Source organism: Chrysochloris asiatica, unplaced genomic scaffold, assembly GCF_000296735.1.
Source record: "Chrysochloris asiatica unplaced genomic scaffold, ChrAsi1.0 scaffold00319, whole genome shotgun sequence".
NCBI lineage: Eukaryota > Metazoa > Chordata > Mammalia > Afrosoricida > Chrysochloridae > Chrysochloris > Chrysochloris asiatica.
Window position 1 is genome coordinate 2,730,831 of NW_006408837.1, and position 12,979 is coordinate 2,743,809.

Consider the following 12,979-nt stretch of genomic DNA (forward strand, 5'->3'; position numbering starts at 1 on the left):
GATGATCAGAGCTCAACCAGAAGAAGAAAGATGAGGGAAAAAAAAAGAGTAATCTGATACAATTTGATGAACTTGACCTACACGTATGGATGCAGTAGCTCAAAAGAGGGAACAAGTCCTTACAGGAAGAATCATTCCCACCCCCTCCATACACAGAGTAGACAGGGATGGGCAACTTGGACATTGGCTACCCAAAATGGAGGGGGCGGGGGGCTACAAAGGCAAGAAGTGACTGACTTACAAGCTTTCAAGAGGGAGCCTAGATCCAGATGGCACGGAGGAAGGTAGAATCTCCACTAAGTAGTATCCAATCTGTCTAGGTGGGGCTGATGAAAGGAGACGGGGATAGGTCTCTTGTGATACAATAGTGAATAATTGTAATCAGGACTGATTGTGGGGGTTGCAAATGTAAAGGTAGACATTTTATGGCAAAAGGAGGGAAATGATTACCTTTCCAGTCTGGTCCCTGGGACTACCAATGGAGAACAGCCAAGAGCAGGACCCTACCCAGAGAAGCAATAACACCAGAGATGGAGGCAGAGACAATGACGTGGAGTGATGGAGCAGCTGGGGACTCTAGACCCAGAGAGGGAGAGGGGCTGTGTGCTGACAACCAGGGGGCGGGAGGGAGGCTTGCAGGGTCTACCCTTTGGTTGGTTGATGATGCATGGAGGGGATTGTAACCATGGCAATGAAACGATATATGATAGAATGAATGTAAAACTAATGTTCTCCCATGTAAACTATCACATAATTCACAATAAAACATTAAAAAACAAATGCAAAAATGAAGCACCTGCTGTTGTTGTTGTTGATGCTGTCAAGTTGGTTCCGACCCACAGCAACCCTGTAATAGGATTTCTGAGGAGCGACTGGTGGATTTGAACCACCAACTGTGTGTTTAGCAGTCCAGTGCTGATCTTACAGCGCCACATCATGACTCCAAACAAAGCACCAAAACAGTGAGGAAAACACTTCAGCAACTTTGTACTGAAGAAAAGAAGCTGAAGGAATACCATGCTTTTCATACAATATATTCAGTAGTATGAACTTGGTAGCACAAAACTGCAAACTAAAATTGAGGTGTAAAACTCAGTATATACTTACAGAGCACTTTCTGACTGAGCTATCCTTGAACACAGATTGGTGATGATGTGCCACCGAGTCAGGTCTGACTCACAGCAATCCTGTATAGGGTTTCCGAGGCTGTAAATTTTTACAGGAGCTGAAAGCTTCATCTTTCTCCTGAAGAGCAGCTAATAGATTCGAACTGCTGCCCTTTCAGTTAGCAGCCTGCTGATAACTCCCTACGCTACAAGGGTTCCTTAGCACAGAGATTATAGGTGCTCCATGCTGTTATAAAGGAGCTCTGGTAACGTAGTGGTTACGAATTTGGGCTGCTAACCTCAAGGTCAGCAGTTCGAAAGTACTAGCTGTTCTGCGGGAGAAAGATGAGGCTTTCTGCTCCCGTAAGGATTTACAGCCTCGGAAACCCTGCACAGGGTCACTATGAGTCGGAACCGACTCCACTGTATATAACAACAACAACAACCTGCTGTTATAAAATGGGCTATATTGCTAAAACTTTTTAAAAAGTGTCACAAGAATGCACAGTATTACAACATTATTTCTCAAATAACATGCACATGCATCATGCAGTGTTTCTCCCCAAACCATGCAAGCCCCTGGTGGGCTGCTTTTCTGTGCCCCCTACGTGCATGTGCTCGTGAGTTCTGTGGCTGTGTTCTACGTGGAAACACAAGAACGTCACCAGAAGCCCTGGGCTGCCAAGTGAAAGGCTCTGCGGGAGCAAGACCCGGTGACCTGCTCCGGTAACAGTGACAGCCCAGAAGGCCCGAGGTGGCAGCTGGACTTGTCAGCAACCACCAAACACTGCATTCACCTTGTTAATGCATTTCATTACTCCGTGAGAAGGTCCCTAAGGGTGGGTAATACTCTGCCTGGACTGCACAGTTCAAACGCATCAGATGCTCCTCAGAAACCCTACAGAGAGTCGCTATGGATCAGAACTGACTCAACGGCACTTAACAACGAGGACTTTGTAAGTAATCCTTAACTCTGGGCCCCAAGAGGCTGTAAGATGCCGGCCCCACGCTCTCTCACTCTGGCAGAGCTCACGTGATCAGCTCATCAGTCTCCGATCCCCTGGTCAGCACCAAGGACACCAAGCTGTGGGCTCCACTGCAACCATCACAGGGGTCAACCTCACAATGAGCGAGCTGCAGGGTGGGTGGTGGGGTCTGACAGGAAGATGTCGAGAAGCCTGGCACCCCTGCCCACTTACGATCTCAGAGCTGTCTGAAGGTGTCACGGCGGAGTCGGGCCCTTCGGTGGTGGTCTGGGAGCTGTCACTGATCGGGGAGGAGGCCTGCGTGCCATCGTTAAAGTCCATGGCAGGGTCGGACGGGACAGCACTTATCTGGCTGGAGCTGTGGCTCAGGATGTCCTCCTCGTCCCCGTCGGTAGCTGCGCTCGTCAGATCACAGCTGGCCAGCTCCACCGAGTCCGACTGCAGAGTGTGCTGCGCGCGCGGCTGCTCCGTAATGATGTCGTGTCCTGTGGAGTCGGCTGTGGAGCTCACAGAACCAGGCGTAGACACCCCGGAAGCAGCAGCCAGCTCCCCAGTCATCTCGCCCTTCAGAGAGGCTGAGGAAAAGTAACGCTCGCTCAACCTGTGCTCGGAGTAACGTTACACACTTCCAAAGAACTCATGCCAAGCAAATGAATGAACTACAAACATTCTCCAACAGGGTGAAAGTGCGCCTTGGTGAACCTCAAAGTCAAGACAGGAAGGAACAGTGCATCCTTCCAGCAGTACTAGGACTACCTGCTGTTCCAGTACTTATCAAAATCAGGTATTCTTAAAATGCTGTGGCTTGCAAACACGAAAAAAGGAGGCTGCAAAAAATACGTGGAAAAATTCCACTATCTTTCCATTGCAGTTTTCCACCAACTTTTGCAAGCCCCGTCAACATGGCAAAAGTCACAGCGCCACCTTGAGTTCTGAGGCAGGACTGCTCTAACTCACAAGGCCCAGTGTTGGAAATCATCGTGTTTTTAGGGTGGCCTCTCCTCCTTCCAGGAACCACATTGATTCTGATGCACAGCAAGCCTGGGGTTCCCCAGACTGCCATCTTTACAGGAGCACACTGATATAACTTCCTCCCAAGGAGCAGCTGGTGAGTATGAACCACCAACCTTGCCATTAGCAACTAGGTGCTAAAACCACCGTGCCACCAGGGCTCCAAACAATAAAGCACTCAAGTACTAGCCGAAGAGTTGGCAGTTCAAACCCACCAGGCGGTGCCTCAAATGAAAGGCCTCATCAGAAGGTCCCCGCCTTGAAACCCCCTGAGGCAGTTCTACCCCACACAGGTGGCTCATCCTGAGTGGGAACCCTGCTGAGGAGCTGAGTCTGTCCCTGTAAATCCCACACATGTGCACACAGTGAAACACTCATCACAGAGAGACACACACCATGCCGTCTGCTGGGATCAATCCTGGAGACACCGGGTGGGAGGTCACCATAGGGGGGATCCCTCTGTGGCCCAGGAGACTTGTCATGCTTGTGTGGTTTGTTACACCTCATTTTTATCATCAGAAAAAAAGTTGATTTCTATTTTGCAAAATGAATGAATAAAGAGCAACCCCTGGACCTGTTCAGATGTTCTTTCTCAAATACTGCGGCCTTATTCTCAAGTTATCAAAAAACATTCTCTTGGGTAGGAGTATGAACAACAAAACTCACTCTCATTTACCCAATCATCAGGATCTTAGTCAACAGTTGTCTTTCAGAAGGTGGGCCTAGAACGTAGCTAGGGAGCGCTAATAAAAAATGCAGTCTTCCAAGTCAAATGATCCGTAGGTGTTTGGTAAGCCGTCCCCTCACCACACACCGGGTCCATGAGACTCCTAGCGACCCACCGCCCTTTCCCAGGAGACTCACGCTCAGCGAGCACTCACCAGACATCCAAACAGCCGGAGCCCAGCAGGAAAGTAGCAAACAAAGACAGCACGAACACACAGGTATGAACGAACACGCATGAACACGCACGCACACACGCATCAGCATGGTAACAGGTTGAGACATTCACCACCCCTGCGTGAGCACACGCACCAACGTCCATCATAAGTCAGACTTTGAAAAAAGGTTGAGCCCCCACTGCTTTCGCCAGCTGCCCTCTGACTGCACCCCCATGAAGAGGGGTGTGGGGAGGGAAGGGAACTACCTGCAAAGGCGGAGCTGCTGACGTCAGACCGCGACTCGGAGTCGTCTTCCAAGGCTTCCTCTTCCCCTAGGAGCACTTTCCCTAGTGAAGGACACAGGGGCAGGCCGGCTTAGTGTGTTACCAACGACAAGTGCTCACGCGAGACAGAAAGCCATCCATCCATCCCATGTACCCTCCCGTCTGCTGCCGTCATGGGCAGGCACACTTGTGCACTCAGAGTGCTCAACACACAGTCTGTGGGGGCATTTCATAATGCAATTAAAATCAAGCAGACTGTATGGAGAAAAAGTTCAAAGGGATTCTGAAACTGTCCAGCAAAGCACAGTGAAGCCTTCAAGAGCCCGAACACAACCAGACTGCCTGGTTTCTCCAGATCTCACAAGTTTTCTGCCTTTGACAGGAAGTCTTATCATTTTTCTACCAGTTGTTTTAGGAGAAAACAACCTGGAAATCTGTTTCTGCAAAGATGTCAGCCTGGGAAACCCTATAGAGCAGTTTTGTGCCCTACAAGGGCGCTATAAGTTGGCAATGACACTGAGGCACTCAACAACAAAAGCAGGATCCTTGACTGAAGCACAAGTCAGTAACCCTGACAAATGAAGTCCTTAAGAGATGGAGCTGTAGCTACAGGAAGCACTTTCTTTCCTGTTCTGTGGAGCCCTCCCTAGTTATGGGGGGTTCTGGAGGTAGGGGTGCTGTCAGACAGGAGACACAATCCCAACTCCAACTAGAACCTGTTCCGCCGAGCCTCCCGAGTCATGGAGGTGCTGGGGGGTCTGCTGTCAGGGAGGAAATACCAGAATCTGTTCATGGCGCCCTCCTTGTTATGGGAGACCCAGGCAGTGTGGGATGCCGCTGTTAGAAAACAGGCCAGACCACTCCCCTAAATCCCAACTCCAACCAGGACGAGGCTGCTGTCATCTATCTAATATACCAGCAGATTTTATTTGGTGGGGGAAAAGATTTTTCTGTAAAGATCAATGACTTTTCTGCAACACAACTCTTAGTGAGCAGAGAAAAAGAGAAGTTAAAAAAGCACCAGTCCTAAGACTACAGTGTGAGCTTGGGGGTCTGCCCTGTGCCCCAGCAGCTCTGCCAACACGGGGAACCAGCCGTCCTCTACACCTACCACTGGGGGTGACTAGGAGGCAGACAGGTGTGGTCAGAACCACACATCACAGGCCACCGCTGCTTCTGAACTCTGGAACCCAAAGACTCGCTCCCCAGAAACCAGTCAGCTAGGCAACATCTGAAAGCGTCACCAAATCTCACCACACGCCGATGGTGCAAATGTGAGTGGGAGAGTCAGGTGGCACTGCCATTATGGAACGAGGCTGGAGGTCAGGACTCAGCTCCTGTGAACACCTGAGTCAGGGCACAACTCGGGAGCCTTCCCCTGGGAGGTCACTGCTTTTCCCATAGGCATTCTGACTGGGAAGGAGAATCTGACTGCGAGTATGGGCAGGGTGGTGTACCCATACTATAAGATCACAGCAGAGACCTTCTGATTTCCTGACGTTAATGAATTGTATCAGTTAAGTTGAGCACTGATAGATACCCAGGCCCTAAGGGACAGCAGCATTAATCAAATCAAAAAAGGGACTTCCCACACTCCTGACTCGTATGAGACAACAGACACAGGGCAGATCAGCACCTGCCCACGACAGCCTCCACACCAACGCAGAATACGGCTCAGAGGCTACAATGTGGATGGTCAGGCTCCTTCGAGACAGAGGTGGTTGACCCCAGACCCAAGGCACTGAAGACATCTGGAAGGCACCTCGAGAGCCACTTCCTCAGTCCTGGTTCTCAGACTGCAGCCACGTTCCCGCACTGATTAGAAGGGGTCCAGCCACAGACACCAACGCACCACAAAAATACAGAAAGCAGCCAGCAAGATTCAGCACAAGACTCTGATTTCTGAAATAATCACCTTTTTGTTTTCTTGACAGGACAGGGCTGCATGAAGAACCCCCTCCAGCTGTAAATTACAGAAAGTGACAGATGAAAGAAAGTAAGGTAACAAGGGGCTAAACTCCAGAAAGAACCAGAACATAGGCAGACCTCGTAGATATCGCGGGTTCTGTTCCAAACCACGTGGAGAGGAGCCCTGGCAGCAGAGTGGATTATAAGCAGGGCTGCAAACCACAAGGTCAGCAGTTTGAATCTACCGGTAGCTCCACGGGAGAAAGATGAGGCTTTCTGCTCCTGTGGAGATTTACAGCCCTGGAAACCCTATACAGGGCCACTGAGTCAGAGCTGACTAGATGGCCCACCACCACCCGGGCATATATACATTATGCTTGCACTATATGGTGGTCTAAGTGTGTAATAGTATTATGAAGAGGTTTGAAATCGTGTGAGGAAAACCAAAGTGAGCACATGGTCTTCCTCACACGTTGTTCGAAGCAGGGTTGCCACAAACCTCCCATTTGTTTTTTGTGTAGGTGTGTTTCTTTTTTAAAAAAAAACGAAGGCACTATCTGAGAAGCGCAATACTCTGAGATCTGCCTGTGTCTTCAGACTGGAGAGAATGTGGTGACCGTATCTCCACGGGGGTGTTACAACTCTTCAACATTTACCTGCAGTAACATGATTCAATTATACAGTGTCAAATGAGCTACAACAGAATGCATTTTAAAAGGCAAATTAAAAATGTTAGAAATAGCCGATTTGGTCAAGCAATAATCAAGTAGGAATCTTCATTAAAAAGGATTATTTCTACTCACTACTATGCGTTAGGCCTGCACCCCACACAGTAAGAGTCTTCATTACAAGCAACAGTGAATAAGATACAAGAACATTTGCTGCTTGCGGCTCAGGTAAACATTTGAATTCAGACAAGGCCACAGTGAGGTGTCCAGTAAAATCTCTCTAGGGGTCTAATAGGGTCTCTGGAATGGCCTAAACTTCAGTGAAAGACAGTGCTGTGCACACACTTCAGAGACCACGGAGAGGGCCACACTCAGGATTCACGCCCTCCAGCTAGGAGAAAAGCCAGCCATCGCTACTCTCAAGCTGTGTTTAAGAACCTTCTCGTCTTGGATTCAGGGTCCAGTCCCCAAATGTACATGGAATCAGGGCCCAGCCTCCAAGAGTCTAAGGAAAGCAGGGACTGGGCCGTGGAGGGGCTGACTCAGGCATGGAAGGAATTTTCTAGGCCAGCAGAATGGGCAAAAAGGACCCAAAGAGCTGAACAGAAGCCTACAATCCCAGTGAAGTTCCCACTGTGACAGTCCCTGACACTGTCCATCCCGACCTAAGAGGGCGTGAGGACGCCACGCCAGAGTGCTCAGTTTTCTGTGTGGCCTTGTTTCACCTACCTCTGCCAACCTTAGACCTCCTCTATGTCCAATAAAGGCGCTTCCATGCACAGAGGCAAGTCTCCCAGGAAATCAAGCGTCCCCTGCTCAGCAGTGTCAGGGCCGTGACCCTCCTGGGACTCACCAAGGAGCTCCACGATGCTCCCGCTCCGGCTCCGGCAGCTCGGCTCGTCCTGGGCGGCGGCCAGTCGCCCGATACCACCAGCAGTGGTCAGAGCCTGGAGGAGCTCCGGGGGCGGCGTCCTGAAGAGCTGCTGCAGCAGCTCCAGCGCTCCGGTGACCACGTTGTGGTCGGGATGCTGCGTGTGGTGCAGCGTCAGCTCATACACCTGGATGCACAGGAGACATACACAGGAGGGGACAGGGACCATTCGTCTGGCTTTTAATAGGCTTTCAGGCAATTCCTTGGCCTTCCCTTCTCCCCCTACAGTTCTCACTTCCGGTGTGAGATATTAGTTCCCCTGTGACCTGGTCCACCTTGGGAGGGAGGCACTTCCCAGGAAAGCAACAGCATGCCGACAGAGAAAAGAGACCTCGTTTCCCTCCCTATAGGTGTGACTCCGAGTGCAGTCACACTCGGCTAATGTGTCCACATCAGAACCCACTGTCAGACGAGCCCAAACGCCCCAAGGGCAGGACGTCTGATTTCATTGGAGCTTCTGTTTAAGGACCCAACATCCTGCAACTAGAGGGAGTGAACCCAGGGTCCCACCCACTGCTAGAGGGGGTAAATGTAGACTCCTACCTGAGACCCCAATACTAAAGGGGTGAACCCAGGCTCCCACCTGACACCCCACTGCTAGAGGGGGTGAACCCAAGTTCCCACTGACACTCCACTGCTAGACCCAACTATTAGAATGATAGGTGCCACCCGGAACACACACAACTGTTGTTATTATTAGGTGCCATCAAGTCATTTCCGACTCGTAGCAACCTTATGCACAACACAAACAAAACACTGTCCAGACCTGCGCAATCCTCACAATCACTGTAAAGCTTGAACCTACTGCTGTTGCCACTGTGCCAATCCATCTCACTGACCCTCCATTTAACCAAGCATGGTGGCCGTCTCCAGGGACTGGTCCCTCCTGATAATGTGTCCAAAGTATGGAAGGCAACGTCCTGTCATCCTAGCTTCTGAGGAGCATTTTGGCTGCACTTCTTCCAAAACAGATGTGTTTGATCTTCTGGAAGTCCATGGTACCTTAATATTCCTCTCCAACACCATAACTCAGGTGCATCAATTCTTCTAGAGTCTCTTATTCACTGTCCAACTTTTGCATGCATATGATGGTGCAAAAACACCATGACCTGGGTCAGGTGCACCTTAATCCTCAAACTGACATGTTTGCTCTTAAACATTTTAAGAGGTCTTCTGCAATGGATTTGCCTAATGCAATATGTCACTTGATTTCTTGCTGCTTCCATGAGTGTTGATGGTGGATCCAAGCAAAATCAAACCCTTGACAACTTCAATCTTTTCTCCATGTATCATGATGTTATATAATGGTCTAGTGGTGAGGAGTTTTGTTTTCTTTTCACTGAGATGCAACCCAGACCTAAGGCTGTGGTCTTTGATCTTCATCAGTAAGTATTTTAAGTCCTCTTCGCTTTCAGCAAGCAAGACTGTATCATGTGCATATGGCAGGTTGTTAATGAGTCCTCCTCCAATCTTGATGCCATGTTCTTCTTTGTATAGTCCATCTTCTCAGGTTATTTGCTCAGCATAAATATGGTGAAAGAATATAATCCTGGCGCCCACCTTTCCTGATTTTAAAGCATTCAATGTCCCCCTGCTCTGTTCAAACTACTGCTTCTCGATCTATGCACAGGTTCCTAATGAGCACTATTAAGGGGTCCAGAATACTCATTCTCTGGGGAGGGTAAGGCAGAATTCCCACTGAGTAGTTTTCATCTTTTCCAGGTGGGTCTGGTGAAAGAGGTTGGGGGATGATTATGACAGGATTTTATGATTCAATTGTGAGTAACCGTTAGTAGGATTCCATGGGATTGTCAAAATTGTAACGGTAAAAGATGTGTAACAAAAAGGGGGAAGTAAACTTTCATTTCAGGAACCGAGGCTCCCAGGACCATCAAGAAGGAAGAGCAAGAGTGGAGTGTGAGAGTTTACCTAGGAGAGAGACGACAGCAGAGACCCTGGCAGCCAGGGTGGCACGGAGAGACAGAGCAGCTGTGGGCTCTAAGACCCTGGACTGAGGAAGGCTGTGGAGAAGGTGTTCTTCGGACATTGAAATGAATGTATGTGTTTGTTCTGTTGTGTTTTGCATGTATGCACCAAATATTGTTGCTTTGTTCATTATGAAATGTCAAATGAGAATATGGGAAAGCACAGGGAGGAAGTAGGGTAACCGTGGCTTCAGGGAAAGGATTGGCATCACTGAGATGAAACAACAGGTATGATTTGTTGACTGTAAAGCTGATGGTCCTGTCTGTAAACCTTTGAATAATACTGTTATTTACTGGTCTTCCTTGTAAGCAGCATTATACTTCAAGACAGATTCTGAAAAGTTCTTTCTGATGATGAATGTGAGGCCATTCCTCTTCAATGTGTCAAGCCCAGCACAGTAAACCATGTGACTGCCAGATTCACAAAGGCCAAGGCCAGTCCATTAGGCTCCCTAAAGCCTAGGACGTGGATGTTTGTGTGTTCCATGTCAGTGCTGACAGCTTCCAATTTTCCTAGAGTCATTTTTTATACATTCCATTTTTCTTATTATTAATAGATTTACAGCTATTTCACCTCATTTTGAGTTGTGCCCCCATCAGCAAATGCAGGTCCCAAGGGCTTTTCCCCATTCAAGTCACCACGGTCAACTCTGCTTTGAGGAGGCAGCTCTTCCCCAGTCGTATTCTGAGTGCCTTGCAACCTGAGGGGCTCATCTTCCAGCACTATGTTGTTGTTGTTAAGTGCCGTCGAGTTGATTTCAACTCACAGCACCCAACCTTATATAGAAGCAGGTGGGTTTGAACTGCCAACCTTGTGGTTCGCAGTCTAGTGCTGACTGTACAGCACCGCGGCAGGAGGCCATCTGACAATCATGTTTCAATAGTCAACAATCTGGTGCTGTCTGACTGTGTTCCACTGCTATTCACGAGGTCTTCAGAGGCGAAACCTTCAGAAGCAGTCTGTCTCTCCTTCCTAGTCTGTCTTAGTCTGGAAACTCAGGGGAAACCTGTCCAGCATGGTGAACGCTGCTGGTATAAAAACACCAGCAGCATAGCTTCTAGCATCGCAGCCACATGCACACCCCCACAGGGTGACAGACTGACAGGCTAGTGGTGGGAACACACACAGCAATGGGGGGAAAACCGGGCGTCCCATCCTGAACCCACACAGTGAGGGGGCTGAACCCGGGGTCCCATCCTGAACCCACACAGTGAGGGGGTTAAACCCGGGGTCCCACCCTGAACCCACACAGTGAGGGGGCTGAACCCGGGGTCCCATCCTGAACCTATACAGCAAAGGGGCTGAACCAGGGGTCCCACCCTGAACCTATACAGTGAGGTGGGTGAACCCGGGGTCCCACCCTGAACCCACACAGCGAGGGGGCTGAACCCGGGGTCCCACCCTGAACCTATACAGCAAAGGGGCTGAACCAGGGGTCCCACCCTGAACCTATACAGTGAGGTGGGTGAACCCGGGGTCCCACTGAACCCACACAGCAAAGAGACTGAATCCGGGGTCCCACCCTGAACCCACACAGCGAGAGGGGGTGAACCCAGGGTTCCATCCTGAACCCACACAGTGAGGGGGCTGAACCCGGGGTCCCACCCTGAATTTACACAGTGAGGGGGGGTGAACCCTGAGTCCCAACCTGAACCTACACAGCAAGAGGGGGTGAACCTGGGGTCCCACCCTGAACCCACACAGCGAGGGGGCTGAACCCGGGATCTCACCCTGAACCCACACAGTGAGGGGCTGAACCTGGGGTCCCACCCTGAACCCACATAGTGAGGGGGGTGAACCCAGGGTCCTACCCTGAGCCCACACAGTGAGGGGACTGAATCCGGGGTCCCACCGACTGAACCCACACAGCAATGGGGGTGAACCTGGGGTCCCACCCTGAACCCACACAGTGAGGAGGCTAAACCTGGGGTCCCACCCTGAACCCACACAGTGAGGGGGCTGAACCCGGGGTCCCACCCTGAACCCACACAGCAAAGGAGCTGAATCCGGGGTCCCACCCTGAACCCACACAGCGAGAGGGGGTGAACCCAGGGTCCCACCCTGAACCCACACAGTGAGGCAGTAAACCTGGGGTCCCACCCTGTACCCACACAGTGAGGGGGCTGAACCCGGGGTCCCACCCTGAACCCACACAGTGAGGAGGTGAATCTGGGGTCCCACCTCACACCCTGCAGCTAGAAATCGTGATCCTGGGACTGGAGCCCAAGCAATCCAGCTCTTGACACTAGAGGACGCTCCTCCCTGGCTGGGCGCTAAGCCTTTGGGTGGACAGAACGAGGGAGACAAGAGGGAGCCACGAGCCTCCTACCTGGACCAGCTGCTCTGTGGTAGGAGAGATGTCCATTTCTTTCCGCGTCACCCCAAAGCTCCCTTTCAGGCTCGTGTCCTTGACTTGCTGCTGCAGCAACGGCACCAGGTACCTCAAGGTGAGCAGCACCCCCAGGATGAGGAGGGTGGGGTGCTCGTCCTCCACTGGTACGAGCAAACCTGGAAGTACATCAACACCGGTTCTGAACTCGGGTTTCTCGGGCCCCAGAAGAGACGCCATCAGCAGGCCGTAGGGAGGGCTAGTGAGCGCAGTCAGAACGCTGACCGCCAGTGGGGAATGGCCCAGTCTGTGTGGGTACTGTCCATGGAGCCGAACTCGCTGTGCAAACTCCCACCACAAGCAAGGAAACGTCTCAAGTTTGTATGGCTCATGGTGCAGGCAGGACCCATGAGTGGCTTCTCTGTCTGTCTCCTATCACATGCCCATCCTCGGGTGGGCTTCGCCAATTGCCGCACGTGGACCTGAGACCTGACAGGGCGCTGCAGGGCTGTTGTCGGGCTGTGCTACTGACTGACCCCGCTGGATGTCCCCCACACAGCTGGCTCTGCACTGGGAAACGGCCAGGAGTCCAGGGAGTGTCTGCTTCCCGTGACTGCAGTGCTGGCTGACCCAGCGGCACGTACCTAAGAGCACATTCAGCAGCCAGCTGTAGAAGTATTGTGTCCTCCGGGAGTGCTGGCAGACGCTCACGGCCGAGCCAGCTGCCGTCCGCCGGATGGTCGGCGAGCCGGACTTCAGGTTCGCTATGAAGGCCTTGAGCAGAACCTAGGGACAAAACCCCAGCAGACACCATGATGTGTGTACAGCTTCACTAGCGTCGGGAGCTCCGGATGCTCGCAGGGAGGAGAGGTGTACACGTCTGAGACCT

The 12,979-nt window shown here is 51.1% G+C and overlaps 1 protein-coding gene across 1 annotated transcript in view; it reads right to left on the reverse strand.

Moving 5' to 3' along the window:
• Positions 1-12,979, reverse strand: part of HTT (huntingtin) — a 160,913-nt gene that overhangs the window by 107,189 nt on the left and 40,745 nt on the right. Inside the window, exons 7-12 of the mRNA XM_006875329.1 lie at positions 12,735-12,876; positions 12,091-12,269; positions 7,698-7,902; positions 6,184-6,231; positions 4,251-4,331; positions 2,306-2,667 (exon numbers count right to left, since the gene is read on the reverse strand). Of these exons, the coding sequence (XP_006875391.1) occupies positions 2,306-2,667; positions 4,251-4,331; positions 6,184-6,231; positions 7,698-7,902; positions 12,091-12,269; positions 12,735-12,876 (1,017 nt within the window). The remainder of the gene's footprint in view (positions 1-2,305; positions 2,668-4,250; positions 4,332-6,183; positions 6,232-7,697; positions 7,903-12,090; positions 12,270-12,734; positions 12,877-12,979) is intronic.